At 50.5% G+C, this 26,484-nt stretch overlaps 1 protein-coding gene across 7 annotated transcripts in view; it reads left to right on the top strand.

Annotated features, from left to right (window-relative positions):
• The window catches only part of CAMTA1 (calmodulin binding transcription activator 1), a 1,175,303-nt gene that overhangs the window by 993,102 nt on the left and 155,717 nt on the right, over nt 1-26,484 (top strand). For all 7 annotated transcript variants that reach the window (XM_039912082.1, XM_029064835.2, XM_039912081.1 and 4 more), the window contains exon 7: nt 25,323-25,463. In XM_039912082.1, coding sequence (XP_039768016.1) covers nt 25,323-25,463 — 141 coding nt within the window. The remainder of the gene's footprint in view (nt 1-25,322; nt 25,464-26,484) is intronic.

Here is a 26,484-nt window from a genome sequence, read left to right as displayed (position 1 = left end):
GATGAATAAAGGGGGCAAGTCAGCGCGATGCAGAAGGGCGTGGGAGAAGAGGAAAGGAGGGCGCTGTCAGGGCAGACCTCTTGTCGGAGCTTCAGCGTGGCTCAGTGGAAAGAGCGCGGGCTCTGGAGTCAGAGGTCATGAGTTCGAATCCCCGCTCTGCCACTTGTCAGCTGTGTGACTGTGGGCGAGTCACTGCACTTCTCTGGGCCTCAGTTCCCTCATCTGTAAAATGGGGATTGAGCCTGTGAGCCCCACGTGGGACAGCCTGATTCCCCTACGTCTACCCCAGCGCTCTGCACGCAGTAAGCGCTTAACAAATACCAACATTATCATTATTCAGTAAGGCTGTGAAGGTGGGGAGAGTGATTTTCTGTTGGATTTGAGGAGGGAGGGCGTTCCAGGCCGGAGGCAAAATATGGGCGAGAGGTCGGTGGCAAGATAGACGAGATGGAAGTAGAGTGAGAAGGTTAGCGCGAAAGGAGCGAAAAGTGCGGTCCGGGTTGTAGTAGGAGAGCAGTAAGGTGAGATAGGAGGATGCTTGATGGGGAGGTGGATGGGCAACACTGGGATTTCTTGAGGAGTGGAGAAACACACCCTGAACATTTCTGTGGAAAATTGATTCATGCGATAGAGTGAAGTATGGACTGGAGTAGGGAGAGACAGGCGGCTGGGAGGCCAGCAAGGAGGCTGATTCAGTAATCGAGGCAGGAGAGGACAAGTGACTGTATTAACGTGTAGCAGTTTGGTCGGAGAGGAAAGGGCAGATTTTAGCAATGCCGAGGGGGTGCTGTGCTTCTTGGCGATCAGTCGGTCAGTGGTGCTTATGGAGTGCGTACGGTGTACAGAGCACACTGTCTGAAGCCTATGGTCGAGTTTGGGACCGTGCTTCCTCCCTTGCCCCGGCTCCTCCTCCTCCTTCAGGGAACTGAAGTAAAACCGAGCGAACGTCCGTGAAGGCCAGAACGCTCACTGCGAACCACCCGCCCAAGCAGTGCTCTGCACATAGTCAGCGCTCAATAAAGACCACTGATGGATTGCAAATACTAATTGTGGTATTTAAGTGCCTACAATGTGCCCAACACTGAGCTGTGCCCCGGAGTAGATAAGAAGATAATCAGGTTGGACACAGTCCCTGTCCTCCTGGGGCTCCCACTCTAAGAAGGCGGGAGAACAATGATTACATCCTCATTTGACAGATGGGGAAACTGAGGCATGGGGAAGTTAAATGACCTTTCCAAGGTCACCTAAAAAGCAAGTGGAAGAGCCAGAACTAGAATCCAGGTCCTCTGAGCCCCAGGCCTGCACACCATCCAGTACGTCGCTCTTCTTCGCCATGCGAATTCTCTGAGGATGCGCCCGCCAGGTCGGACCGAAAACTCTCCAGCTGGTTTCCCTCCATTAAAGCTGCCAAGGTGGGGCTTTAAACAGGAACAAGCTGGATTGGCTACGGTTGTCATTGCTTTTTTTAATGGCCAAATCAATCATCAATCAACGATATTTTGCTGAGGGCAGGGAACGTGTCTCCCGATTCTCTTATGATGTACTCTCCCGAGTGCTTATTGTAACGCTCTGCACACGGTAGGCACTCCATAAATACTATTGAATGAATGAATCCGATGATGATAACTGTACTTGTTAAGTGCTTACCAGGTGCCAAGCACTATACTAAGTGCTATGGTGGATACAAGAAGAAGCAGTCTAAGAAGCTGTCTAAGCAGTCCGAGAAACAGCCTGACTTAGTGGAAATAGCACGAGCCTGTGAGTCAGAGGTGATGGGTTCTAATTCCGGCTCCACCACTTTTCAGCTGTGTGTCTGTTCCACATTTACCTCATCTGTAAAATGGGGATTAAGACTGTGAGCCTCGCGTGGGACACCCTTGTTTCTACCCTAGCTCTTTGAACAGTGCTTGGAACATAGTAAGCGCTTAACAAATATCATCATGATTAAAGAAGGAAATTGGGTTGGACAAAGTCCCTTTCCCACATGGGGCTCAATCTCAGTCTCAATCCCCATTTTACAGATGGGGAAACTTAGGCACAGAGAAGTTAAGTGACTTGCCCAAGGTCACATTGTAGACAAGTGATGGAGCTGGAATTAGAACTCAGGTCCTTATGGCTCCCAGGCCCGTGTTCTGTCCCCCGGACCACGCTTACTGACGGGAAAGTTGTTTGAGCCTGGGACTCAGATGAACGCATGGGATAGACTCCCGCTTTCTGGCGTTTAGGGGGAGAATTAAAGAATAGTCAGTCATTGATATTGAGGGAGAACCTATTGAGTGAAAAGCACTGTGCTCAGCACTCGGGAGAGTACGACAGAAGCGAGACATAATAATAACGGTATTTGTTAAGCGCTTACTATGTGCAAAGCACTGTTCTAAGCGCTGGGGCGGTGGGGGGGGGGGATACAAAGTGATCAGGTTGTCCCACGTGGGGCTCACAGCCTTAGTCCCCATTTTACAGATGAGGTAACTGAGGCACCAAGAAGTAAAGTGACTTGCCCAAGGTCACACAGCAGCCAAGCGGCGGGGTGGGGATTCGAACCCCTGACGCAATGATGTTGCTATTTGTTAAGCGCTTACTATGTGCAGAGCACTGTTCTAAGCGCTGGGGTAGATACAGGGTGATCAGGTTGTCCCACGTGAGGCTCACAGTTAATCCCCATTTTCCAGATGAGGTAACTGAGGCCCAGAGAAGTGAAGTGACTCGCCCACAGTGGCGCAGCTGACGAGTGGCAGAGCCGGGAGTCGAACCCATGACCTCTGACTCCCAAGCCTGGGCTTCTTCCTCTAAGCCACACTGCTTCTCAAGGCATGTGTTCCCAACCCTCAAGGAGCTAACAATCTAATGGGGGAAGCAGACAGACCGAAGTGATCTAGAGAGCCCAGGCCCTCTAGACTGTAAACTCTTCCTCTAGTCTGTAAGCTCCTTTTCTAGACTGTAAACTACTTGCGGGCTCCTGGTGTCTACCACCTCTTGTGCTCTCCCAAGCACTTGAGACAACGCTCTGCACACAGTAAGTGCTCAGTGAATATGACTGATAAATTGATTTCAGTGATTCACAAGCAGTGGGAACGGAAGGAAGAACAAGGAGAAAACAGGGCCCGGGGATACGTCCCATTTTCTAGAATTTGTAGAATGATTTCCAGCATGCAGAGAGCTGGGGGTGCTGGGAAGATGCTCCCCTAACACCCCCACCCCCTGGGTCCAGGAGCATCCTGTTTCGTGCCCTGCTCCGGATCTTTGATTTGATTTAACTTTGATCAGTTGGACGGAATGAATGAATAGAGGCCAACCACGGTGCTGAAGGGAATCTGTTTCGGCCCTAATGGCCGAACACCTCCATCCAAGCCCGGGGACTTGCAGTGGAGAAGCACCATGGCCTAGTGGAGAGAGCAAGGGCCTGGGAGTCAGAGGGACCTGCTTTCTAACCCCAGCTCCTCCGCTTGTCTGGCCGTGAGACCTTGAGCAAGTCATTGCACTTCTCTGGGCCTCAATTCCCTCATCTGTATAATGGGGATTAAGACCGGGTGTCCCACGTGGGACGGGGATGGTGTCCCACCTCGTTATCTCGTTTCTACCACGGTGCTTAGAACGGCGCCTGGCCCATAGTAAGCGCTTAACGAGTACCGTAATTGTTATTATTATTCTTAGGGACCTAGGGGCCACATTTAGAAGCTGTGTTCCCAGAATGGCAATGCCAGCCTCGGCTGGAGAGGCGTTCACCTGGAAGCTCGAGGCCATCATTTCAGCTTCTTTAATAATCCCCGTCCAGGCCACATCCCTGGCAGGGTCATGCCGGGGGATTTTTCTTCCGGCGGTAGTGGGCCCACCGGCTGCTCCTGCAGCTGCTTCGGCGGGAACACCTTCCCTAAAACCTCCATCTCCCGGGGTCCTGGAACCGGTTCCCCGCTTCCTGCTGTCCGGGCTGCCCCTGAGCTTCCCTGTCCCATCGCCGTTTTCATCCTGCATCCCCTTCCAACTTCCAGTCTGCCCGGCCCAGACCGTTCATCCACCGTTGGGTCGGAGGGCACGGAGCCAGCTCGCTGCGGAAAGATCTCAAAGCTTTCTTCCTTCGGATTTCCTCCTCTTCCCTTCCCCTGCTTGCCCAGAGTTCCCTCCCGAGAGGTTCCCGGCTGGGACACTAAACTCCGATGCCTAAAAGCAGCCAGCCTCGCCATTCAGCGGGCCGACGGAAGCAGAATCCATGGGCTTCCGTGGGAGCACATGGCACCCGGGCCCGGAGACGGCTCTGTTGGCTCAGCGGGGAGACCGAAACGGCAAAAATCTTTCATGTTTTTGTTGGGTTTTTTCTCGCCAAGCTGAAACAGCTCTCGCTTTGGCCAGAGCGGACCTTTTCAGGAAGTGGGGAAGGGGCCCAGAATTGCAGCAGGATCCATCTTTGCCGGAGGCTGGTGGGAGGATTTCCCGGAGATAGGGGCCACTGGGTCCCTGGCACAGGCTTCCCTGGGCAAGGGTGGGCGCTCCGTCCCTGGTGATGTTTCCCTCCTCTCGGGGAAGTGAGGTCTTTCTAGGAGGCTGGGTCAGGTAGCTTCCTGGTCTCCTTCCTACTTAGACTGTGAATCCCATGTGGAACTTGTTGGTTGTTTCTTTAGAGTATTTAAGCGCCTACCATGTGTCAGGCACCGTACTAAGCGCTGGGGTATGGACCGACTAATGAGGTTGGGCAAGGTCCACGTCCCACATGGGGCTCACAGTCTTAAACCCCATTTTACAGACGAGATAACTGAGCCAGAGAGCAGTAGAGCGGCAGCATGGTGTAGCGGATAGAGCACGGGCCTGGGAATTAGAAGGTCGTGAAGTCTAATCCCGGCTCCGCCGCTCGTCTGCCGTGTGACCTTGGGTAGGTCACTCACTTTTCTGTGCCTCGGTTACCTCATCTGCAAATCTGGGGATTGAGACAGTGAGCCTGACATGGACTGTATCCAAATCCGTCCGCTTGTCTACACCCCTCCGTTTAGTACAGTGCCTGGCACGGAGTAAGCACTTAACACATGCCATTATTATTATTATTATTATCATCATTATTTTTATTAAAGTGACTTGCCCAAAGTCACACAACAGACCAGTGAAAGATCTGGGATTAGAATCTAGATCTTTCTCACTTCCAGGTCCACGCCCTATCCACTACGCCACTCCGCTGATTATCTCGTATCTGCCCAGTGCTTGGTTACATAGTAAGTGCTTAGCAAATACCACTATCATTATGATTATTAGTATTGTAAGTATCATTCCCGACATTCCCTCCCTCTTGGGGATTCCCCGGAATGTGGCATCGGTCTCTGTTGAGGGGAGTGAGGAGCAGCAACTTCGATAAAAGTGGAAAAAGATGATCAGGTGACTCGTTTCCCGGGCGTCAGCCTTCATCTACTGGAACAAACTGTGATTACTGTGGTATTTGTTAGGTGCTTACTATGTGCCAAGCAGTGTACTGAGCCCTGGAGTGGACACAAGCAAATCAGGATGGACACAGTCTCTGTCCAGCATAGACTCACAACCTTATCCCACTGGAAACCTAGGCCAGAAACTCTAGTTCCACTCACAAATAATCATAATGATAATGTCGGCATTTGTTAAGCGCTTCCTAGGCGCCGAGCAGTGTTCTAAGCGCTTGGGTAGATTCGGGGTAATCAGGTTGTCCCACGAGAGGCTCACAGTCTCAATCCCCATTTTACAGAGGAGGTAACGGAGGCACCGAGAAGTTAAGTGACTTGCCCAAAGTCACACGGCTGACAGGTGGCGGAGACGGGATTAGAATCCATGACCTCTGACTCCTAAGCCCGCGCTTTTTCCAAGGAGCCACGCTGCTTCCAGCCCGGCCTGTGCCAGTGGAACCACACCGTGTTCTGTTCTATGTTCTGAGGAGGGTTGGTTTGGGATTTCCTTTCGAAGTGAACTTATCGATTTTACACTGGAGCAGAAGGCCCCAAGGACTCAGGCAGGGCCAGGAAAAATCAAATCTGGGAAATCCAGAGGTCTCTCCTGTCGAGCCGTGTCAGTGGAGACCCTCCAACTCTACCAGACAGAGGGGGAATTCCACTGCTAATCTTTCCAGCCCCCACGGGGCCCCTCCTCCGGCCCAGAGCTGAGGTGGGGAGGAGAGAGGGGCCCAGTCATAGGTTTCCACTGCTTGGCGAGGACCAGAGCCTCATGGCCCAGCAAAATATCAGAGTGGCTAAGGCAGCCAAAGATACATTCCCCAGACACCTCATGTAATATGATAATACTTTGTTTTTTTGTAGAATGCTTTTATTTTTCCAGAGCTCTTTTATCCCCCGAGCATCCCTCTGACATAGGGAGAGGAAGATAGTTCATTCATTCATTCGGTAGTATTTATTGAGCGCTCACTATGTGCACCGTACCGAGCGCTTGGAACGTACGCGTCGGCAACAGATAGAGACGGTCCCTGCCCTTCGACGGGCTCACGGTCTGATCGGGGGAGACGGGCGGACGAGAACGATGGCGATAAGTAGAGTCGAGGGGAAGAACATCTCCTAAAAACAATGGCGACTAAATAGAATCAGGGTGATGTCCATCTCATTAAACAAAATAAACAAAATAGATAGGGTGATGAAGATACATACAGTCGAGCGGACGAGTACAGGGCTGAGGGGGTGGGACGGGAGAGGGAGAGGGGGGAGAAGAGGGTTTAGCTGCGGAGAGGCGAAGGGGGGTAGAGGGAACAGAGGGAAAAAAGGGGGAGCTCAGTGTGGGAAGGCCTCTTGGAGGAGGTGAGCTTTAAGTAGGGATTTGAAGAGGGGAAGAGAATTAGATTAGGTAGAATTAGAAAGGTAGCATTCTCCCATTTTACAAATGAAGAAGCTGAGGCACAGAGATGTTTAGTGATATGCTCAAGGTCACCCAGCAGGCCAGTGGCAGAGTGGGGATTAGAACCCAGGTCCTCTGACTCCCAAGAGGCCATGCTACTTCTCAGAATTAACCCCTGTGGCTCCCCGCTGCCCACACGGGGACTATGTGGGGGGACTATATCATTTCCTTTAGCTCTACCCAGACTGTACAGTCTCAGTGCTGAGAAGAGATCTCGAGAGGTCATTTCATCCATCCTTCATCCCCCAGGCAGGACTGCTTTCCAACCGTACCTAGAAGAGAGCTGTCCCCCCTACACGGAAAAAGCGTCAAGGATTGAGACTCCACAACCTCCGTGTGACCTTGGGCAAGTCACCACTTCTCTGTGCCTCAGTAACCTCATCTGTAAAATGGGGATTAAGACGGGGAGTCTCACGTGGAACAGGGACTGTGTCCAACCCAATTGCCTCATATACCCAAGCGCTTAGGACGGTGCTTGGCACATAGTAAGCACTTAACAAATACCACCCTTACCGTTATTATTGTTATCGTTATTAAGAAGAAGAGCTAAATAAATGTCCACGGTCTAATCCCAGCTCTGCCATTTTCCTGCTGGGTGACTTTGGGCAATTCGCTTCGTTACCTCATCTATAAAATGGGGATTAAGACTGTAATCCAACCCGACCTTCTTGTCTATCTCCACCAGTGCTTGATACGGTGCCTGGCATGAGAAGCGGCGTGGCTCGGTGGAAAGAGCGCGGGCCTGGGAGTCGGAAGTCGTGGGTTCTGGTCCCAGCTCCGCCACCTGTCAGCTGTTTGACTGTGGGCAAGTCACTTAGCTTCTCTGGGCCTCAGTTACCTCATCTGTAAAATGGGGATGAGGACTGGGAGCCCCACCTGGGACAACCTGATCGCCTTGTATCCCCCCAGCATTTAGAACAGTGCTTTGCACATAGTAAGGACTTAACAAATACCGATGGGTTTTTTTGGCACACAGCAAGCGCTGAACAAATATCACAGTTATTATTATTATTATTACTAGTGGGCAGGAAGTGATCACACATTCGTTGTAAATACCCGTAGGCTTCCCCGTTCCGCTGTGGTGCTTTCTCCAAGAAAGCACATGGTAAGAGGCCAAGGCCCTTTGAGCGGTTGTGTTCTGAGCAGTCTCCTTAATGGGTTGTGATGGCCTAGAAAACTATTGTGGTCAGAGACAGAAAGCCATGGGCAGTGCCATCCTGGGTCCGGCCTGTGGACCACCCAGTCCGATATTCTGTCCCTGGCAGTGACACCAGGCCCCGGAGAAGAACGGTGTGGTTAGCTTCCCTGAATTTTCTCCTCAGGGTGATGAGTGGGTCAAGCTAGTGTTTCTATCAATAATAATAATGTTGGTATTTGCTAAGCGCTTACTATGTGCAGGGCACTGTTCTAAGCGCTGGGGTAGACACAGGGGAATCAGGTTGTCCCACGTGGGGCTCGCAGTCTTCATCCCCATTTTACAGATGAGGGAACTGAGGCCCAGAGAAGCGAAGTGACTCGCCCACAGTCACGCAGCTGACAGGTGGCAGAGCCGGGATTCGAACTCATGACCTCTGACTCCAAAGCCCGGGCTCTTTCCACGGAGCCATGTATTTCTTATACCCTCTAAGCACTTCGTGACTCATCCCCACCCCCCCACCCCCAACACCTAATAATGTTGGTATTTGTTAAGCGCTTACTATGTGCAGAGCACTGTTCTAAGCGCTGGGGTAGATACAGGGTCATCAGGTTGTCCCACTTGAGGCTCACGGTTAATCCCCATTTTACAGATGAGGTCACTGAGGCCCAGAGAAGCGAAGTGACTCGCCCACAGTCACGCAGCTGACAGGTGGCAGAGCCGGGATTCGAACCATGACCTCTGACTCCCAAGCCCGGGCTCTTTCCACCGAGCCGCGCTGCTTCTCTGCTTAAGCTCAATACGTACACTCGTGTACGTATTCTTCTGCTCTGCTGCTTCGCCTAACTGAAGTTTGTTTTGACGTGTCTCCTCCACTAGACTGTAAACTCCTTTTCGTCAGGGATGCTCTCTACCAACCGGATCGTACTCTCCCGAGCAGTTAGTACAGTGCTCTGCACACAGTAAGCTCTTAATATATCCCACTGTGCCTGGGAGCAGCCCAAGGCATCCCCACCAGACATTCCTAGAAGTTGCCAAGTGGCGAGCTTCTCCCTTCTCAGGTAACAGAATCTCAGTTCTCAGCTGAACAGGACACGGGCACCTGGGCCTTTTTTTTTTTTTTTGGTATTTTGTTAAGCGCTTACTATGTGCTAGGCACTCTATTTAAAGTGCTGGGGTAGATGCAAGCTAATCAGGTTGGACTCAGTCCCCGTCCCAAGTGGGGATCAGAGTCCTAATCACCATGTGCAGATGAGGTAACTGAGGCACGGAAAACTTAAGTGACTTACCCGAGGTCACACGGTAGACTTGTGGCAGAGCTGGAGTTAGAACCCAGGTCTTTCTGCCTCCCAGGCCCAAGCTCTCTCCATTAGGCTGCCTTTACTGAGATCAGTCCATCGATCAACAGTATTTTTTGAACTCCTGCTCCGAGAGGAGGAGAGAAGGGATCTTTGCTGCTCCCCCTTGGCGGAAGGCCCAGGTGAACTTCCAGGGCAGAAATTGGGAAAAAATCCCCCTAGCCAGGATAACCACTGCAACTCGAGGGATCTGCTAAGGCTTAGGCTCCCTTGCACCTCCTTCCCTCTCAGGTTCATTTTTCTCATCCAGGAAGACAAAGGCGACTAGCACCTTGGAGACCGTAAGGTCGTTGCGGGCAGGGAATGTGTCGGTTTATTGTTACAGCGTACATTTCCAAGAGCTTAGTGCGGCGCTTTGCACACGGTAGGCACTCAGTAAGTGGTTGAATTAATTAATTAATGAATGAAGACGCCACCTGTGCCCCTTCAGTGCCTTCCCCATGGCCTGCGACCCCTGAACGTTCCTCAGCGCTCGGAGCTTCCCGGCTTAGAACGGACAGCGCAACCGGCTGAGGGCCGGTAGAGGTTAAACCCTGGGGTCACGCAGAGCTGGGGACCGGGGACCCACCGGGCCAGCTAGAGCTTCCTTTGGTCCATTTTCTGTTTTATGGACTCTCTTAGGCGGGAGAGGGCAGGGGGGACTACTGGTTGTGCTCGGTCGCTCCCTGAGAGCAGAAAAACCTGCGATTGACTCCCCTCGGCTCTGGGTGCGACCGTCCCACAGCCCGACGTGGGCAGATCCCTCACCCGCTTCCTCAGCCACGCTGGCCCGTGCAGGGGCCCTGCAGGCCCCTGTCGCCACTCAGTCTCTGGGCTGTGTTTTCAGATGAGCCTTTTGTTTTCTCATAATTATTCAGACAAAGACCAACGATCCGTTTGGGGGGGGGGGGGCGGGTTGTTTGTTTGTTTTGCTTTTTTGCTTAGATTGTAATCTTGGTGATTATAGAATATCAAGGAGAAAAATCAACAAAGGCTTTCATTTTGCTTCAGCGTTAGAGCGCCATCGGTTTCCTAGTCAGCCGTCACCATCTGGTGGCCGTGGGCGAAATCAAACCTGAAGAAAAGGGAAAATAAAAAGTTGGCTGGTTCTGGCAGGCCCCTTTTTAAAAGCAATCCAGGGAAAAGGCCGGTCCTCTTCAGGGAAGGACCCGGGATGGAAGTTTCAGAAGGGAATCGGTGCCGGAAAAACGCCCAGTGCCGTTCTCCAACTGGGGTCTCTCCCAGTTAGGGACAGCTATCCCCTGGATATTCCAGACTTCTCTCTCCCTCCCGACGTCGCCAAGGCAAGCTGGGCTTGTGTGGGACGCCCAGAAGAGGTCTTCACACCGCGGTCGTATTTATCGCCCAATGACTGACTTTGTCTCATGACCAGAGGTCTCCAGAGTGAGTCCGCTGGCCTTGTCGGCACAGTTTGTGGTATTTGATAAGTGCTTACTATGTGTGCCAAGCACAGTAGTAAGCGCCGGCGTAGATAGGAGATAATCAGATTGGGCCCGGTCCGTGTCCCTCGTGGGGCTCACAGTCTTAATCCCCATTTTACAGATGAGGTAACTGAGGCACGAAGTGACATGTCCAAGGTCACGTAGCCAACAAATGGCGGAGCCACATTTAGAACCCAGTTCCTCTTACTCCTAGGCCCATGCTCTTTCATTCATTCATTCATTCAGTAGTATTTACTGAGCACTTACTATGTCCAGAGCACCGTACTAAGTGCTTGGAATGTACAATTCGGCAACAGAGACAGTCCCTGCCCATTGACGGGCTTACAGTCTAATCTTTCCATTAGTGAATCCCCAGTCGGCAGATGAGGAAACCGAGGCAAAGAGAAGTTAAGTGACTTGACCAAGATCACACAGCGGGCGTACAGTTGGGATTAGAACCCAGGACCTCTGGCCTGGTGAAAGGGAATCACGTCAGAAAGTCATCGATGCCATTTTCCGAGGGGCCTGAGCGCAGGGTGGGTGGAGAGAGAGGAAAGAATGGGATGGACTGTCCCCACCTCCACCACAGTAAAATGATGACAGTATTTTTATAGAGACTTGAGAGGGACAGTTGCGCTTCAGATAGGCTAGAATGCAGTTTCACCCTGTGATGAAACAGTCTGGTCAGTCTAATTATGTGGCCAAATTCATTCAAGACCCTCTCATCGAGGAGGGGCAAATTCTGTGGAGCCTGTTTTCCCCCTTCTACCAATTAAGTGCTTTTGCATCTTCTCAGCACCTGGGCTCTCAGCGCCTTCTCCCCCAGAAGGGCACCTATGTACAGACCTCTAAACTCCGTTGTTTTTCCCTACCTGTGATTTATTTCAGCGTCTGTTTCCTCTCCTCGATTAAAGGATCCTGAGAGTAGAGATTGTGTACTCCTTTGTAGCCTCCAAGCTCTCAATACAGTGCTCACAGTGCTCAGTAAATACTGATGAATACTAGATTGTAAGCTCCTCCTCTAGGTTGAGTGCTCCTTCTTGAAACTGCCAGCTCTTGGCAAGGTACGTGTCTACCTCCTCTGTTGTATTGGACTCTCCCAAGTACTAGTGCTCTGCGCACAGTAAGTGCTGTCAGTTGATTAATGGTTTTTACTGAGCACTTGCCGAGTGCAGAGCACTATTCAAAGTGCATGGGTGAATACAGCACGATAGAGTTGGCGGACACCATCCCTACCCATAAAAAACTTACAGTTTAGAGGGCCAGACAGTCGTTGAAATACATTATAGATTGGGAAGATGGCAGTGTAAGGGCTGTGGGCTGAGGGTGGTACAGTTCCCACAAAAGACAAAGATATGCCCTTTCATTTGTATTTATGTAGTGCCAGCAGAGAGCTAGAAAAAGGAGGCCTCCTCCCCCCTTTGCATTTGTGAGAAAGAACTGAGCATACCTGAAGGAAAAGCCCGTCCCGTCTCGAGACATCATGAGCTGAAGGGATACAACTGAGGAATACTGAGGGAGCACTCCTGCATCCACCAAAATACAAAGACTGCCTTGTTTTGATGTCTGCTCTCCCCCTATTCGAGACTGTAACCCCGGTGTCGGCAGGGATCGACTCTCTTTATCGCCGAATTGTACTTTCCGAGCGCTTAGTACAGCGCTCTACATGCAGTAAGCTCTCAATAAATGTGACTGAATGAACGAATGAATGAAAAGACTGCTGAATAATGACTGGTGACATTCTGGGAAAACTCGGTTCCTACCTGGTGCCTCTATGGAGCCCAAAACATTCTCCTCTTCCATACAGAATCCCTTCAGGAGGTAGAGAAGAATGCTTTTTTCAAAGGGTGGGCGATGAAATGGGAATTCCTCCTTTCTCACTGGTTATGCACCGCTTTGACCAGGAAGTTTAAGTAATTGAATCCATTCAAGGCTGATGCTTCCCGTTAATCTGAGAGGCAGAGAGGGCACGGGCAGCTTCCTTTCAGACACTGTGGGCTTGTAGCCTAGGCTCTGACTACAATTTCCGCTCAGCCGCTCCTGGCCGAGAGCCCCCAGGAGAGCGGCTGGGGAGGTGGGAAGGGGTTCACTTTAATTTAGGGGAATTGCTGCCTTGCCCCGGTAAGAAGGATCTAAGTTTGTTTTTGCAAATGCATCTTTCCCTGTTGGGCTAATTCCAATTAACCTATAAGGCCCCCAAAAAGTGAACTGAAAGACAAAAGCTCCCTGTGGTTTCCTTCTTCAGAACTTGAATTGCTCCACGCTTTCTGTGCTGGTGCAAAATCCTGTTTCTAACCAAAGCTCTCGGCCTCAGAGGAACACCACAGAGACGTTAGGCCTAAACCCACCTCCCTTCTGGGTGGGTCATACTGGGTTTTCAAGAAGGTGCTTCTTTTTTTTTTTTTTTTTTTTTTTTAGGGAATTTAAGTACTTACGTTGTCCCAGACACTGTACTAAGCACCGGGATAGATTCAAGATAATCGGATTGGACACAGTCTCTGTCCTACTTGGGGCTCGCAGCCTTAATCCCCATTTTACAGATGAGGTAACGGAGGTATAAAGTTAAGTGGCTTGCCCAAGGTCACAGAGCAGCCAAGTGGCAAAGCCAGAATTGGAACCCAGGGCCGCTGACCCTCAGACCCGCGCTCTGTCCATTGGCCTATGCTGCCTCATTAGTTTTGCGGTAAAGAATCGAATTCTTCCCCACCCCTGGGCTCCCTTCCTCCGTCAAGAGAAAAAGCAAGAGAAGGAATGCAGCTTCTTATGAGAAAGAAACGTGTCTCTCGCCTCTTTTATATTGTACACTCCCAAGAACTTAGTACGTGCTCTGCCCCCGGTAAGTACCCAATAAATACGTTTAATCGACAGATTGAATTCACTCTGGTTCACTTGTTGCTGTAGACCCGAAGTTCCAGATTCAGTGAGAATATTCAAGAGTGCACGCGGCTTCTTACATGTGGAAACCTCATTGTCTCCCTGCCAAATCGAGTTTCAGACGGCTACCTAGCTGAAATACAATCAGAGTCAAGCACCTTTACACTTTTATTACAGTACACACAATTCCCGAACTCAATAACCAGGCCATTTAGCAAATCAGATAAGAGATTCTGAGGGTTAGGGAATGACCCAGTGATGCAACAGCTCAGTCCTGATTAGCATGGATGAAGGCAGGAATCCTCAGTGAGAGCTTCTTTTTATTATAGCTAAGTGTCTTGGAGACTGCTTATGAGGACAATTTAAGTGAATTATCCGAGATGCCAGGCTTTCGTGGGGGGGGGGGGGGGGGGGGGGGGGGGGATGTTCCTGAGGCTCAGATAGTTAAATGTCAAAATTGTCTGGGTGATTTTGAGATTCCAGAATTTCCCATCTCCCCATTCTCTGCCTGATACTCCCGAACATAATACAACTGAAATTGAGTTCTCAACCACCCAGCATTCTATTGAATTCCCTGTTACGCCTGGTTTCCAAGGGAATTTTTAATGCTGAAGTGAAGACTCCACACACTTAGCCTCGGAGAGGGTGAAACGTTACACCCCTTCTCAGAAGATAATCAAAATTAAAGAGACTCAAGCCTATGACTTTGAAACACACACACACACACACACGAACACACAGCACCTCCCCTCCCTCAGCAGTCTTAGAAAATGAAATTTCAGGAAAACCTTGCCCTCCGAGCCAACAAGAGAATGGAATAGAGTGGTGGGATGGGAAAATCGAATAGTCTGTGGGTGTCTGGATGGGAGAAGATAAAGCTAATGAAAATTTCACCCAGTTGAAACAAGGAATCAGAAGTGTGTGTGCACGTGTGGCGGGGGGCTGAGAGGGGGCTTTATTTCCAACGACAAGAACGCGGTGAAAATTAAACCCACAGGGCTGCCGTTCCCCATTGACCCGGTTTCTATGGCGACAGCCTTCTAGTGTCAACAACTTGTAGAGTAGGAAGAAGGAAACCAAGGGGGGCTTTTATTCACTCAGCGAGAGAGCGGCGCTGCTGCTCCCCGCCTGCCTCCACGCGGGGCTCAAGGGTCGGGCAGCAGCTGTGGGTGTTCAGAAGCCGACAAACAATACCCGGCTCAATAATACCTCGGTTTAACACAGGTCCGACTTCGGCGCCGAAACCGGAGAGGCCCGCCAGGCCCCTGAACCTACGGATCCGACTTGTCCCCCGCCCCCGTTTCTCATTATTCCTGGCAGTCGCAGAGCCGAGAAATCTTCCCCTGCTAAGGAAGGCCGAGTGGCGATTCCCGCGGGGGCCCAGCCACCGTTACCGTGGCGACTGTGGTGCCTTCCAGCCTGCAAGCTTCCCCCTGGGGGGTCACCAACTTGGAGTGCAGAGATGAGAAAGACTAAATCGATGGATCGATGGAATTTATTGAGTACGGACTGTGTGCAGGGCACTGTACTAAATGCTTGGGGGTCCTGTCCATCTCATTCCCCCAATCGGTCGATCGAACAATGGTATTTATGGAGCGCTTCCTGTGTGCAGAGTACCATACTAAGAAGTTGGAAGCGCTGTTCGTCCTGTTCCTCCAATCGGTCGTTATTTATTGGGCACTAACTGAGTGCAGAGCGCTGTACTAAGTGCTTGGGAGACCTGTCCATCCCGTTCCTCCGATCAGACAATCAATCGATGGAAGCTGGTGCTTGGGTTCCTGTTTCCAGAAAATGTTTCAGGGCTGGGAGCTCGGCCACCGCTCTTGAGCAGGGAATCCCCACGGGGGCTTTCCCTTGCCTTCCTTCTTGTCTTCCCTGCCCTGGATTCCACTTATTTTTCCTAGTACAGTCTCCTTGCTTTTTTTAAGTTAAACTAAGACTCTTCTCTAGGTCTCCTCTCAAGAACTTCATCGCTATTAATAATAATGATGACGGTATGTGTTAAGCACTTACTAAGTGCCAAGCACTGTTCTAAGCACCGGGGTAAATACAAGGTAATCAGGTTGTCCCACGTGGGGCTCACGGTCTTAATCCCCATTTTACAGATGAGGTGACTGAGGCACAGAGAAGTTAAGCGACTTGACCAAGGTCACACAGCAGACAAGTGGCAGAGCCTGGATTAGAATCCACGACCTCTGACTCCCAAGCCCATGCTGTTGCCACTGGGTCAGGCTGCTCCTCTTACTAATCCCTCGTGATTATGTTCCCCTAGGTTCAAGTGCCTGTCCCATAGAGCAGCCTTGGAAAAGCTGCTTTTCGACATGCCCTGGGCAATCAATCATCTGTGCCAGGAGAAAATTTTGGTTCTTTCTTCCATTTTACTCTTTAGGTCGGTGCCCCGATCCAGTCCACAAGGGCGCACGTGGCCAGTGAGCTACCTTAGAGGCCCCCAGACCCCAGTCCCTGCTCCTGATCCTGCCTTTCACTCCCTCCCCCAGCTGTCTACTAGAGATTTTTTATCGTAAATTTGTGCATAGGTCTGCAGCCGCACACTCTCCTGCTTCTGGCGTGATTTTTGACACCCAGGAGGGCCTGGGGAGCTGCTGAAGGGGCAGGAGGACTGAGGAGCCGGGTGAGGGAACAGGGATGCTGGGGATCCAGGGTATAGCCACTGAGGCTGAAAGATCTTGGGGGGGTGAGGGAGGGGATACTGTCCCTGCTCCTCTTCTCTCACCCCCCTTCTTCCCCCAAATTGGAAGCATTCATTCATTCATTCATTCATTCAATAGTATTTATTGAGCGCTTACTATGTGCAGAGCACTGTACTAAGCGCTTGGAATGAACCAGTCGGCAACAGATAGAGACGGTCCCTGCCGTTTGACGGGCTGACGGGCTTACGGTCTAATCGGGGGAGACGGACAGACGAGAACGATGGCGATAAATCGAGTCACCTGTAAGCCAGGGAGCTCTTTAGAGATTTGGTGTTTGAATTGGAGGACTTCCAGGCTAGGATGCTGGCAGTGAAGCACAATATCTCTGGAACATACCCTTCCCTTCCTCCTTGCCCACTGGAAGTGGTTCCGAAGAAATTGGACCCCCCCCCACCTTCCTTTCCCAGATGTGGGCTGACCCACCGAATCTCAGGGATGAGGCCCCTGTCCTGCGTGACTTGGAGCAGCATGACCATGGACAGTATTTCCCGGGGTCATATCATCATCATCGGTGGTTTTTACTGCGCGCTTACGATGTGCCGAGCACTGTACTGAGCACTTGGAGGAATATGATACAACAGAGTTGGCAGACGGGTTCTCAGCCCAAAGCGTGCTGCAGTCTAGAGTTTCATACCCAGCGCACCCTTGGTCCGGGAATGTGTTTATTGTTATATTGTACTCTCCCAAGCGCTTAGTACAAGTGGTCTGCACGCAGTAAGTGGTCAATAAATACAACTGACCGACTAGAAGAGTGGGCAATTATTCCCCTCCAATTCACAGGGACTATCTAGCGAGAGATTTTCCACCTTTCCAGTCCCCTCCTGCTCCTCTCCCTCTCCCACCCCTCCACCCCTGGGCAAGGGAGAGTTGACAGAAGACAGGTCTTCTGCTTTCTGCTTCCCTTTCCTAAAGTCCGCTTGAAAACCTCAACAGATTCCACCTCCGGGGCCCAGAGGTTGGTTAGTTTCTGCTTCCTACTGTTTTGTCTTGGTGAATATCTTTCTCCAGTCGATCCCCTGAGGTCGTGAAACCTGCCTGCTAGGTTTAGATAGTTATCCAGGTTTGACAAATAATATATTTATGTTATTGTCTGTCTCTTCCACTAGGCCTTGTGGCCAGGGAATGTGGCTACCAACTCTGTTATATTGTACTCTCCCAAGCGCTTAATACAGCACCCTGCACACAGTGAGCATTCCATAAGTAAAATTGATTGACTGATTGCCAGCCAACCAGATGTGGGGGCCCAGCAGTCCCCGAGAAAGTCCCAATCAGTTCAGGGCTCCAAGGCAGCCACAAAACAGAGCAAGGAACCTTCAGACCTCATTTGTTCTTTCTCTCTTCCTCTGTCTGTCTCTTTAACTTTCCAGGAAATACGGGGTGTGTTTGGGGCCACCGGGACGGAGGGTAAAGAAGACCCTTCCTAGGTGTCCCACTAAGAACACGTAATTCCTGTTTCTCTGATTCTTTTGCATTTTCCCCTGGATTTGCAGGAGCAAAAGGGGTTCTCCAGTGGATGGAGATAGCTCCGTGGGTAGTCTGGCCCCAGCCTCTGCCCTTGTTCCCTGGGCATCTCGGGCTCTCCCCAAAGACTGAGTCACTGTGTGCCTTTGAATATTCTTTCACTGAATCCGGAACTTTTGAATCTACAGTGAACTGAATTGAATTCAACAAGCAAACTGGACTGAATTCAATGAGTCGCTCAATCAATCACCCGTATTTATTGAGCACATACTATGTGCAGAGCACTGTAGCAAGTACTTGGGAGAGTACAATGCAAGAGAATTAGCAGATATGTTCTCTGCCCATAGCAAGCTTATTGAGCACTTATTGTCCAGAGCACTGTACTGAGCACTTGGGAGAATGCAATAGAACAGATTTGTTAGACATAGTCCCTGCCCACAAGGAGCTTACAGTCCAGAGAGGGAGCCAGACATTAATATAAATGAATAAATTATGGACGTGCACATTAAGTGCTGTAGGACTGAGGGTGGGGTGAATGAACGCACAAATCCAAGGGTGACGCAGAAGGGAGAGGGAGTAGGGGAAAGGAGGGGATGGAGCCTGTTGGAAGAATGGTTCTGTGACCAGCCTCGGCCCTTGCAGTTTGGTGATGGAATCAGTCAAGCAATCGTATTCGTTGAGTGCTTATTGTGTGCAGAGCACTGTATTAAGCCCTTGGGAGAGTACGTTCCCTGCCCATAGCAAGCTTGAATCCGCCCCAGTTCATTCTGAAACTCTCAGGCCTGAACCTGATCCACCCGCCGGAGGACAGAAGACAGAATCCTCACCTCCAGAGGAGAGTCCCCCAAGAGGAGTAATAAAGAGACTCCACTCTCCTCTTTCAGCTTTTGTCCTCAGCGAGCGGAGAGTCTACCAAGATCGGGTGCCAGGCCGGGCCTGTCTCCTGGCTCGGGCCCACAGTCCTCTCTGCCCCCGGCCCAAACAGCCCGCGGGCTGAGCCGCGAGCCTCCTCTGGACCCCGATTACCGTCTTCCCGGCGGCCGCCTCGGACTCGCCCGTGGCCGATTTGTCCATCAGAAGCGGCTCTCCGAAGGTTGGGCCACATGCCGGTGTCATCGATTTCATTCTGATTATTCATATTAGTGAAAGCGCCGCTGCTTTGCTTGGTCTGATAATTAGGATAAAGATCCTCCACATGTGAGGTCAGGGCCGGAGCCGGGCTGGGCGGAGGCGCCTGCCTCCCCCGGCAGCCCCCTCCCTCCCGAGCGTGCTTCATCCTCCCATTCACTTCGGCTCACTAAAGGCCACCCTGACCCTGAAGCACACACCCCGAGCGTCCTGGCAGTAGAAGATTAGGGCATCAAGCCAGGTTTTGTCCAAGAGCGGTGGATGCTCTAGATAGAGTTGGCAGAGAGGTTTTTCTGGAAGAAAGCAGAAATCTGGCCTCCTTTGTTGCCAGTTTCCCTCGGTTTTGTGCCTCTCAGACCTAGCCTTGTACCCTTCCTCATGTTCAGCTTTCCATCTAGCTCCTGAGTGGTTCCAGTGGAGCCCAGGATTTCCTGTTTCTCTTCTGGGGCGGGGGGGGGGGGGGGGTTTGTGTGTCTGCCTCTCTCTGTCTCCTCCCTCTATTATCAGAGGACACAGGCCCAGGAAGCCCCCAAAATACGTGTGTGTGTGCACGCGCGCGCGTTCACGCAAGCCTCTCTTTGTCTCTACTTTCTATTATCAGAGGATAAAAGGCTCAGTTGAGCCTAGATCTTCCTGTGTGTGTTTTTCACGTGCCTCTGCCTCTCTCTGTCTCCTCTTTTTAATTTCAGAGGACACATAAGTTCACGTGAGAGGACTCAGCTGTGAAGTTTGAACTGGCCCAGACTTCCTATTCACTCATCATTCATTCATTCAATCGTATTTACTGAGCGCTTACTAAGTGTGTAGAGCACTGTACTGAGCACTTGGAAAGTATAATTCAGCAATAAGTAGAGACAGTTCCTGCCCACAATCGGCTCACAGTCTAGAAAGGGGGAGACAGGCATCAAAACAAGTAAACAGGCATCAATAGCATCAGTATAAAGAAGTAGAATTATAGCTTTATACACATCATTAATATAAATAAGAATTATAAATGTGTACATATATACACACAAATGCTGTTGTGGGGGAAAGGGGGTAGAGCAAAGGGAGTGAGTCAGGGTGATGGGGAGGGGAGGAGGAGCAGAGGAAAAGGGGGGCTTAGTCTAGGAAGGCCTCCTGAAGGAGTTGAGCCTTCAGGAGGGCTTTGAAGGGGGGAGTGTGATTGGCAGATTTGAGGAGGGAGAGCATCTGGTTTCCATAAGCCATCAAGAGGTCCTCAACCCAATCTCCCTTCTATTTTCTTCCCGCCCAGCTCTCCTCCAAAGAACAGCCGCCCCACTGCCCTTCATTTGTGGTGACTTTTGGATATCTCATTTCTCCCCATTGATTTTCCCTGGCTCCTCTTTAGCCCCCTTGTGCTGTGGCTGCCAACGGCCATGGGAAACGATAGTGAGGGGTGACAAAGTGAGACCAGATGATGTTGATGGCTCGTGGGATAGGAATCTTCTCGGGTCCATCACAGCCCCTCAGTCAGCCTCCCTCAGAAAGTCTGGAAAGCAACCAGCAGTCTTGGATTTGCTAAGGAGTGTCTGTCTGCTTGAGAGTAAGAGTTCTGTTGGTGTCTGAGTATGTGTAAGGTGAGGGGGGGAAGGGGTCCCGTGTGTGTTTATGCAGAAGGGCAGGTGATCATTGAGTCTGCTGAGCAGAGTCATTCAGGAGATGATCCTTACCGGGAATTCCCTCTTATCCCCCACTTTTTTCAGTTCCGGGTTATGACCTTAAATTTAATCAGATGTACTTTTAAAACCGTTTCACTTCTGCAGACTTTAACAAAAGATAGGAGGGGTCTGGAGGGGGGTGTTTGTTAACCTTTCCCTTCATAATGCAGTTTTTTTCCCTATAGAAATCTCTTTTCCCGCTGATTCATTATGTGTCGGGAAGCAGAGCGTGACATGTTAAAAGCCGTCTTGATAGTATTTGATATTCAGTACTGACAACGCACCAGCTCATAGGAAGGGTTTTTTTTTTTTCCTTTAAAGGGGTGAGGGAGGCAATCTGCATATTGGATGTGCCAAGACAGTAGGTAATTTGCATTAAGCATCCAGAAATTCTCTGCTTGCAATCTGTCACCCTTCACTGGGTTTTCATTTTATAACCTTCACAACATAAGGAGGAGAACAAGCAGCAGAAAGCACACCATCGCAACCCGCGGAGGGGGCCTGGAGAAATAACCTTGTCAGAGAGCCCAGCGAGAGCGGAGTCGAGTTGGAGATCTGGGGGCTTGGGGCTTCTCGCCGACTTCCACTGACCAGGGAGGTGGTCCATCCTCCCTCTCCCCCGGAGTCAGCTCCCCCTCCCCCAACCACTGCCCCAAGGGAAGGGGGGAGGGGCACCCTGGGGGGGAGTGGGACTGGTGTGACAGTGACACTCTGAAACAGAGGTGTGGTGAGGGAAGAGGGTATTCTTGGAGCAGTTGGAGCGATCAATCAGTGGCATTTATTGAGTGCTCACTGTGGGTAGGAAACTGAACTAAGCGCTCGGGAGTTCTAACGTAGGCATCAGTGGATGCTGTCACGAAGGAAGAAGCAGGTTATTAGTGCTTCCAAAACCAGGATTATGAGTTCCCGTCCCACTGCTTCTCCCAAGATCCTTCCCTGCGTGGATGGACCATGGATCTGACCCGATATGGCGTGGCTTATGATCTTATGTTCTTTACCCAAATTCTTCTTTCTTATCAGAAGTGTTCCTTAATTGTTGAAGGTTGTAATTCAGCTCAGTTATGTTGTTGCCAGCAGCTAAAACCGGTGACTCCTTTAAAAAAACCCCTCTCTCCACTTCCCCTTTCGTCTCCTAGGGATCTGTTCTCCTGTGCCACCTTGAATTGTGGATCTCTTTCCCAGGGGACTGAATTCCCAAGCCTTCCTAAAGAAAACAGGCACAGATAAAAACGAGAGCCATCGGCCTGCTTTTTGCCCATGGGAAAATGGCTACGTTACCGGGACAATTTGAACCTAACTGTATTCAGAAGTGACAACTTTGTTTATGGATTCAAGCTCAGGAAAAGAGCCTCCTATGAACTCTCTGAGGAGATGCCCAGGAGACACTGGACTAGATGGCAGAGAGAAAACCCAGACTATAGGGGACGGGGAAGTACCTCTCCAAATTTTCTCCTGGCAGAAGAACTTTGCATATTTATTTAGACCCTTCCTCAGCCACTGTGTATATTGGTATAATCAATTGCCCATTCAATTTATTTATTCTCATTTCTCTGTTTGTAAGCGTTTTTATGTCTGCATCCCCCATTGAATTATAAACTCCTTGTAGGCAGGAACAGGTCTTGTACTTCAGTTTTATTTACCCAAGCATTGCATCCAGTGAGTACTCAATAAATATCATCATTCCCACAGAAGAGGGCATAGGAGAGGTTCTGCCCCGCACGGAGTTCAGAAGAAGTTGGGTAATCCACCTTGAAAAAATGGGGTGGATTTTTTCACTTGCTTCAATGGCTTTCACTTGCCCAGATGGCTTGATGAAGTTGTCCAGCAGAAACAAGCGGGTAGCACCTTAATAGCACCAAAGAGGCCTCCCAGTTCATCTGCAAAGGCTCTAGAAATCGAAGTGCTACTCCAGTGGCAGGTTTCAAAGCACTGAGAGACTAGAGGTGGTTCGGGCTCCCTTTACATTCCCTCTAGGATTCGAATATTCAAAGTTAGGTCCAAGGTCAGTGTTCTCCGGAGGGTGTGATCCAAGGAGCAGGTTTCTGCCAAGGGAGCGAACAAATGACTAATGACAAGATTGGGGGGAAATGTAAGACTAATGCTAGCAGGAGTCAACCAGCCAAAATAAATACTAGTTTCAGAGCAGAGAGTGAGGAACGTGATCAAATACCTGAAGAGATGGTGCAGGGTAGTGACAGCTCGGATAAAAGGTGGGTTACGTCGGCAGAGAAGGCGGGCAGCTCTCTGATGGGGCGGAATCTGGAACTCTTTCTGTAACCATTAAAGCCCCGAAGGAAGGCTTAAGGACATTAGCGCTTATGCTTCGAAGCCGCCACCCAATGAGTCCGTGCACACTGAGTCTCTTTCTCTTGAGCAATCCAGACCCTGAAGCAGCGTGGCTTAGTGAGTAGAGCACGGGCCTGGGGATCAGAAGGATCTGGGTTCTAATCCCAGCTCTGCCACTCGCCTGCTCTGTGACCTTGGGCTAGTCACTTCACCTCTCTGTGCCTCAGTGATCTCATCTGTAAAATGGAAATTAAGACTTCCCGCCCCATGTGGGATGGGGACTGTGTCCAACCCAATAACCTTGGGCTTAGTACATTGCCCGCACATAGTAAGCACTCAACAAATACCACAATTAAATCACATCCTAGACACGACCCAGTCTCTTCCCAAGGCAACCCAGACCTGGGAAGTAGGGTCCATGGGAAGCTGACAGTTTGCGATATGTTGCCCATCAAAGAAATCTTCCCGCCTCAGGCTCTATAGAATCTGCGAGGAGTAGCTTGGCCTGGTGGAAAGAGCACAGTCCTGGAACTTGGGCACCTGATTTCTAGTGTTTACTCCACTACCCGTCTGTTGTGTTACCGCGGACAAGTCACTGAACTTCCCTCTGCCTCACTTTCCTCATTTGCAAAATGTCTGGCACTCCTGGGATGCCTGCCACTGGCTTGGAACGCCCTTATACTCTCCCAAGCACTTAGTACAGTGTTCTGTACACGGTTGGTGCACAATAAATATGATTGACTGACAGACTGACAAAACAGGGATTACGTACCTGTTCTGTCTCCTCTATAGACTGTGAGCTCCATGGACTGTCTCGTCTACTTTGGTCTCCCAACTTTGTAGTACAGAACTCTGCATACAGTAGTTACTCATAAAAATTTTTTGAATGAATGAATGAATGAAAGAACGAATGAAAGCGTGAACGGATGAATGAATGAATGTCTTCAGGAATGGAGATAAGGGCAGAGTTGGTCAAGTGTCTCTTATTGTGAGGAAAAGTCAAGGGAGAGATGGGATTTGGATGAAGCAGAGAAGGAGCCCCTGGAAATTCTCTTGTTTTACAAACGTTACCTTCCCCACCAGCCTTTCAGCGGTGGAAAAAACTCAGTCCGCTTGGCTTTGCTTGTGTTTTCTACCACACCCCCTCAGGCTTCTCTAGTAGTAGTAATAACAGCATTTATTAAGTACCTACCAGTCAAAGCACCTTACTAAGTACTTGGAACAAATAAGTGGGTGAGAATTAGACAAGGTCCTTAATCCCTAAGGAGTTTACAGTCTAAGAAGGAGTGAGGGAGTGTTGGCAACTGACACATAAGGGAGAGGAAACAAGAAAAACACAAAAACAACATGAAAGACAAGGATAAAGATAAGCACAAGAGCAGCGAGGTACTGTGGCTAGATGAACGGAGTTACAGGTTCCTCACAACTCAGAGCCCAAAATTCACAATGGTCCCCAGCCACAGCCACAGCGACGCCCTTCCCAACAGTCTAAACTTCTCAGGTCGCATGCTGTCAGTCTTCAATTTTCCCGGCCCTGCTAGTTCCAGGCAGATCAGGAGAGAAGCCCAAGGGGTATAATAATAACGATGGTGGTATCTGTTGAGTGCTTAGGCCCCGGGGTGGATGCAAGCAAATCAGGTTGGACACGCGTCCCTGTGGGGCTCACAGTCTCAATCTCCATTTTACAGATGAGGTAACTGAGGCATGGAGAAGTCAAGTGACTTGCCCAAGGTCACACAGCAGACAAATGGGGGAGCTGGGATTAGAACCCATGACCTTCTGACTCCCGGGCCTGTTTTCTATCCACCCCACCATGCTATGTGGTGGGAGGGCTGTGGGGTGGTGCTGCTCCGGTGGCTCCATAGGGTGGAAGCCTACGGCACAGCACCGCCGATGTTCCGATGCTTCCTGAGTGCAGGAGTCCCCGATGGGAGAAATTTCCCGTGGAGAGAAACCACACTTGTAATGGTTGACTTCTATCAGCCCCCTTTCGGTCACCATCTCTTACCCTGGTATTCAAGCACCTAATCTCGGTGAGTGAGGGTACCAGTGCCCACCCGCTTGCCAGAGAGACTTGGGGCAGGAGCAGACTGACCTGCCTCCAACCTCTATGAGGGAATGAGTGCATTTATATCTGGCCTTCCCTCTTTCCTCTCCCCCCATGTCATTTTCTTCAGACTGTAAGCGCTTCGAGGCAGGGTTCAAGTCTACTTCTCTGTGGTATGGTACTTTCCCAAGCACTCAGTACCGTGCATGGCTCAGAGTAAGTGCTCGGTAAATACCATCGGTTGATTCTCTTCACCCATTGGTCTGGTCACTGGCGGGAGACCCGGCGGCCCCCGCCCTTGGGCTCCTTGGGGAGGTGCAGAATCCCACGGGCGTCCCCCACCCGGTACCTCCCGACCTCTGATGGGCGAATCTGCTTCTCTCTTTCTCCACAGTCCATGGCATCAAGTGGACATGCAGCAATGGCAACAGCAGTTCAGGGTTCTCCGTAGAGCAGCTCGTGCAGCAGATTCTGGACAGTCACCAGACCAAGCCCCAGCCTCGGACACACAACTGCCTCTGCACTGGCAACTTGGGTAAGTGGGGCGAGGGGAGGCCGAGGGTGGACAGAGGGGGACACTGTCTCCTCACCCTGCCACGGACCAGGGAGGTAAGTGGCTTACGGCCCTCTTGCTCCTCGCTCCATCCGGCTCTGCATCCCTTGAAAGTGAGAGGGAGGGAATTAGCCGGTGAGTAGGTCAGTCAGTTTTTACGGAGTGCTTGCCGTGTGCAGAGCACTGACCTGAGCGCTGGGGAGCGTACAATACAGCAGTAAACAGATACATTCCCTGCCCACAGAATGTGATCCCTGGGAGCAAGCCAAGTGTTTTTATAAAGAGGTCTCCAGGTATTGGATTGTAATCTCTAGAAAGCCTTCTTTGCTCATCAGTTAGGTTCTCTGAAGAGGGAGGCAGGATTTTGGAGCTCTCAGAGAGAGTGGAGGGCTCTGCGGTATTTTCCTGGGATTTCCTCCCCAACCCCTGCCTTCTCACCTACCTTTTCCTTGCCTCCTTCCTCTTCCCCACCATCACCACCACCACAATCCACCCCCACAGTAGGCTCAACCAGCCACCCATCTCTGAAAAGAAACAATAATGAAAGGAGACCCAGGCCTGGAGCTCTGCAGTTTTGTAGGAAGATCAAACAGAGAGTAAATTTGACGAGTCAAGCTAAAACCTCCGCTTTAACCTTTGTCTCCTTCAAGAATGTAAAGTACGCTGCTCTCCTTCTAATGGGTCTGGTTTTCGCATAATCGTATTTGCTCTTTGAAATGGGGATGCTAAACTCCCTTCGCTGCCTTAATTAGATATTTTCATTAAAGGGTCTTGTCACTTATCTGTTCAATCCTCATGAATTTAGGAGTCTTGATGTTGAAAACTGTTACTAAATCTTGTGAGAATTCACCCTTTCCTCACAAGTAAAGTGACCCTTATCTGATGGAATAAAAATAATGACTGGATGGGGGAAAGAAGTCATCCTTCCTGCTGAGTCCAAAGTCTTTGGAGGGAAATATCTAAATGAGACTTTAAAACCTCTGAAATGCTGAACTTTCCCTCA

Source organism: Ornithorhynchus anatinus, chromosome 5 (genome assembly GCF_004115215.2).
Source record: "Ornithorhynchus anatinus isolate Pmale09 chromosome 5, mOrnAna1.pri.v4, whole genome shotgun sequence".
In the NCBI taxonomy this organism is placed as follows: Eukaryota; Metazoa; Chordata; class Mammalia; order Monotremata; family Ornithorhynchidae; genus Ornithorhynchus; species Ornithorhynchus anatinus.
This window is presented reverse-complemented; position numbering and strand designations above follow the sequence as displayed.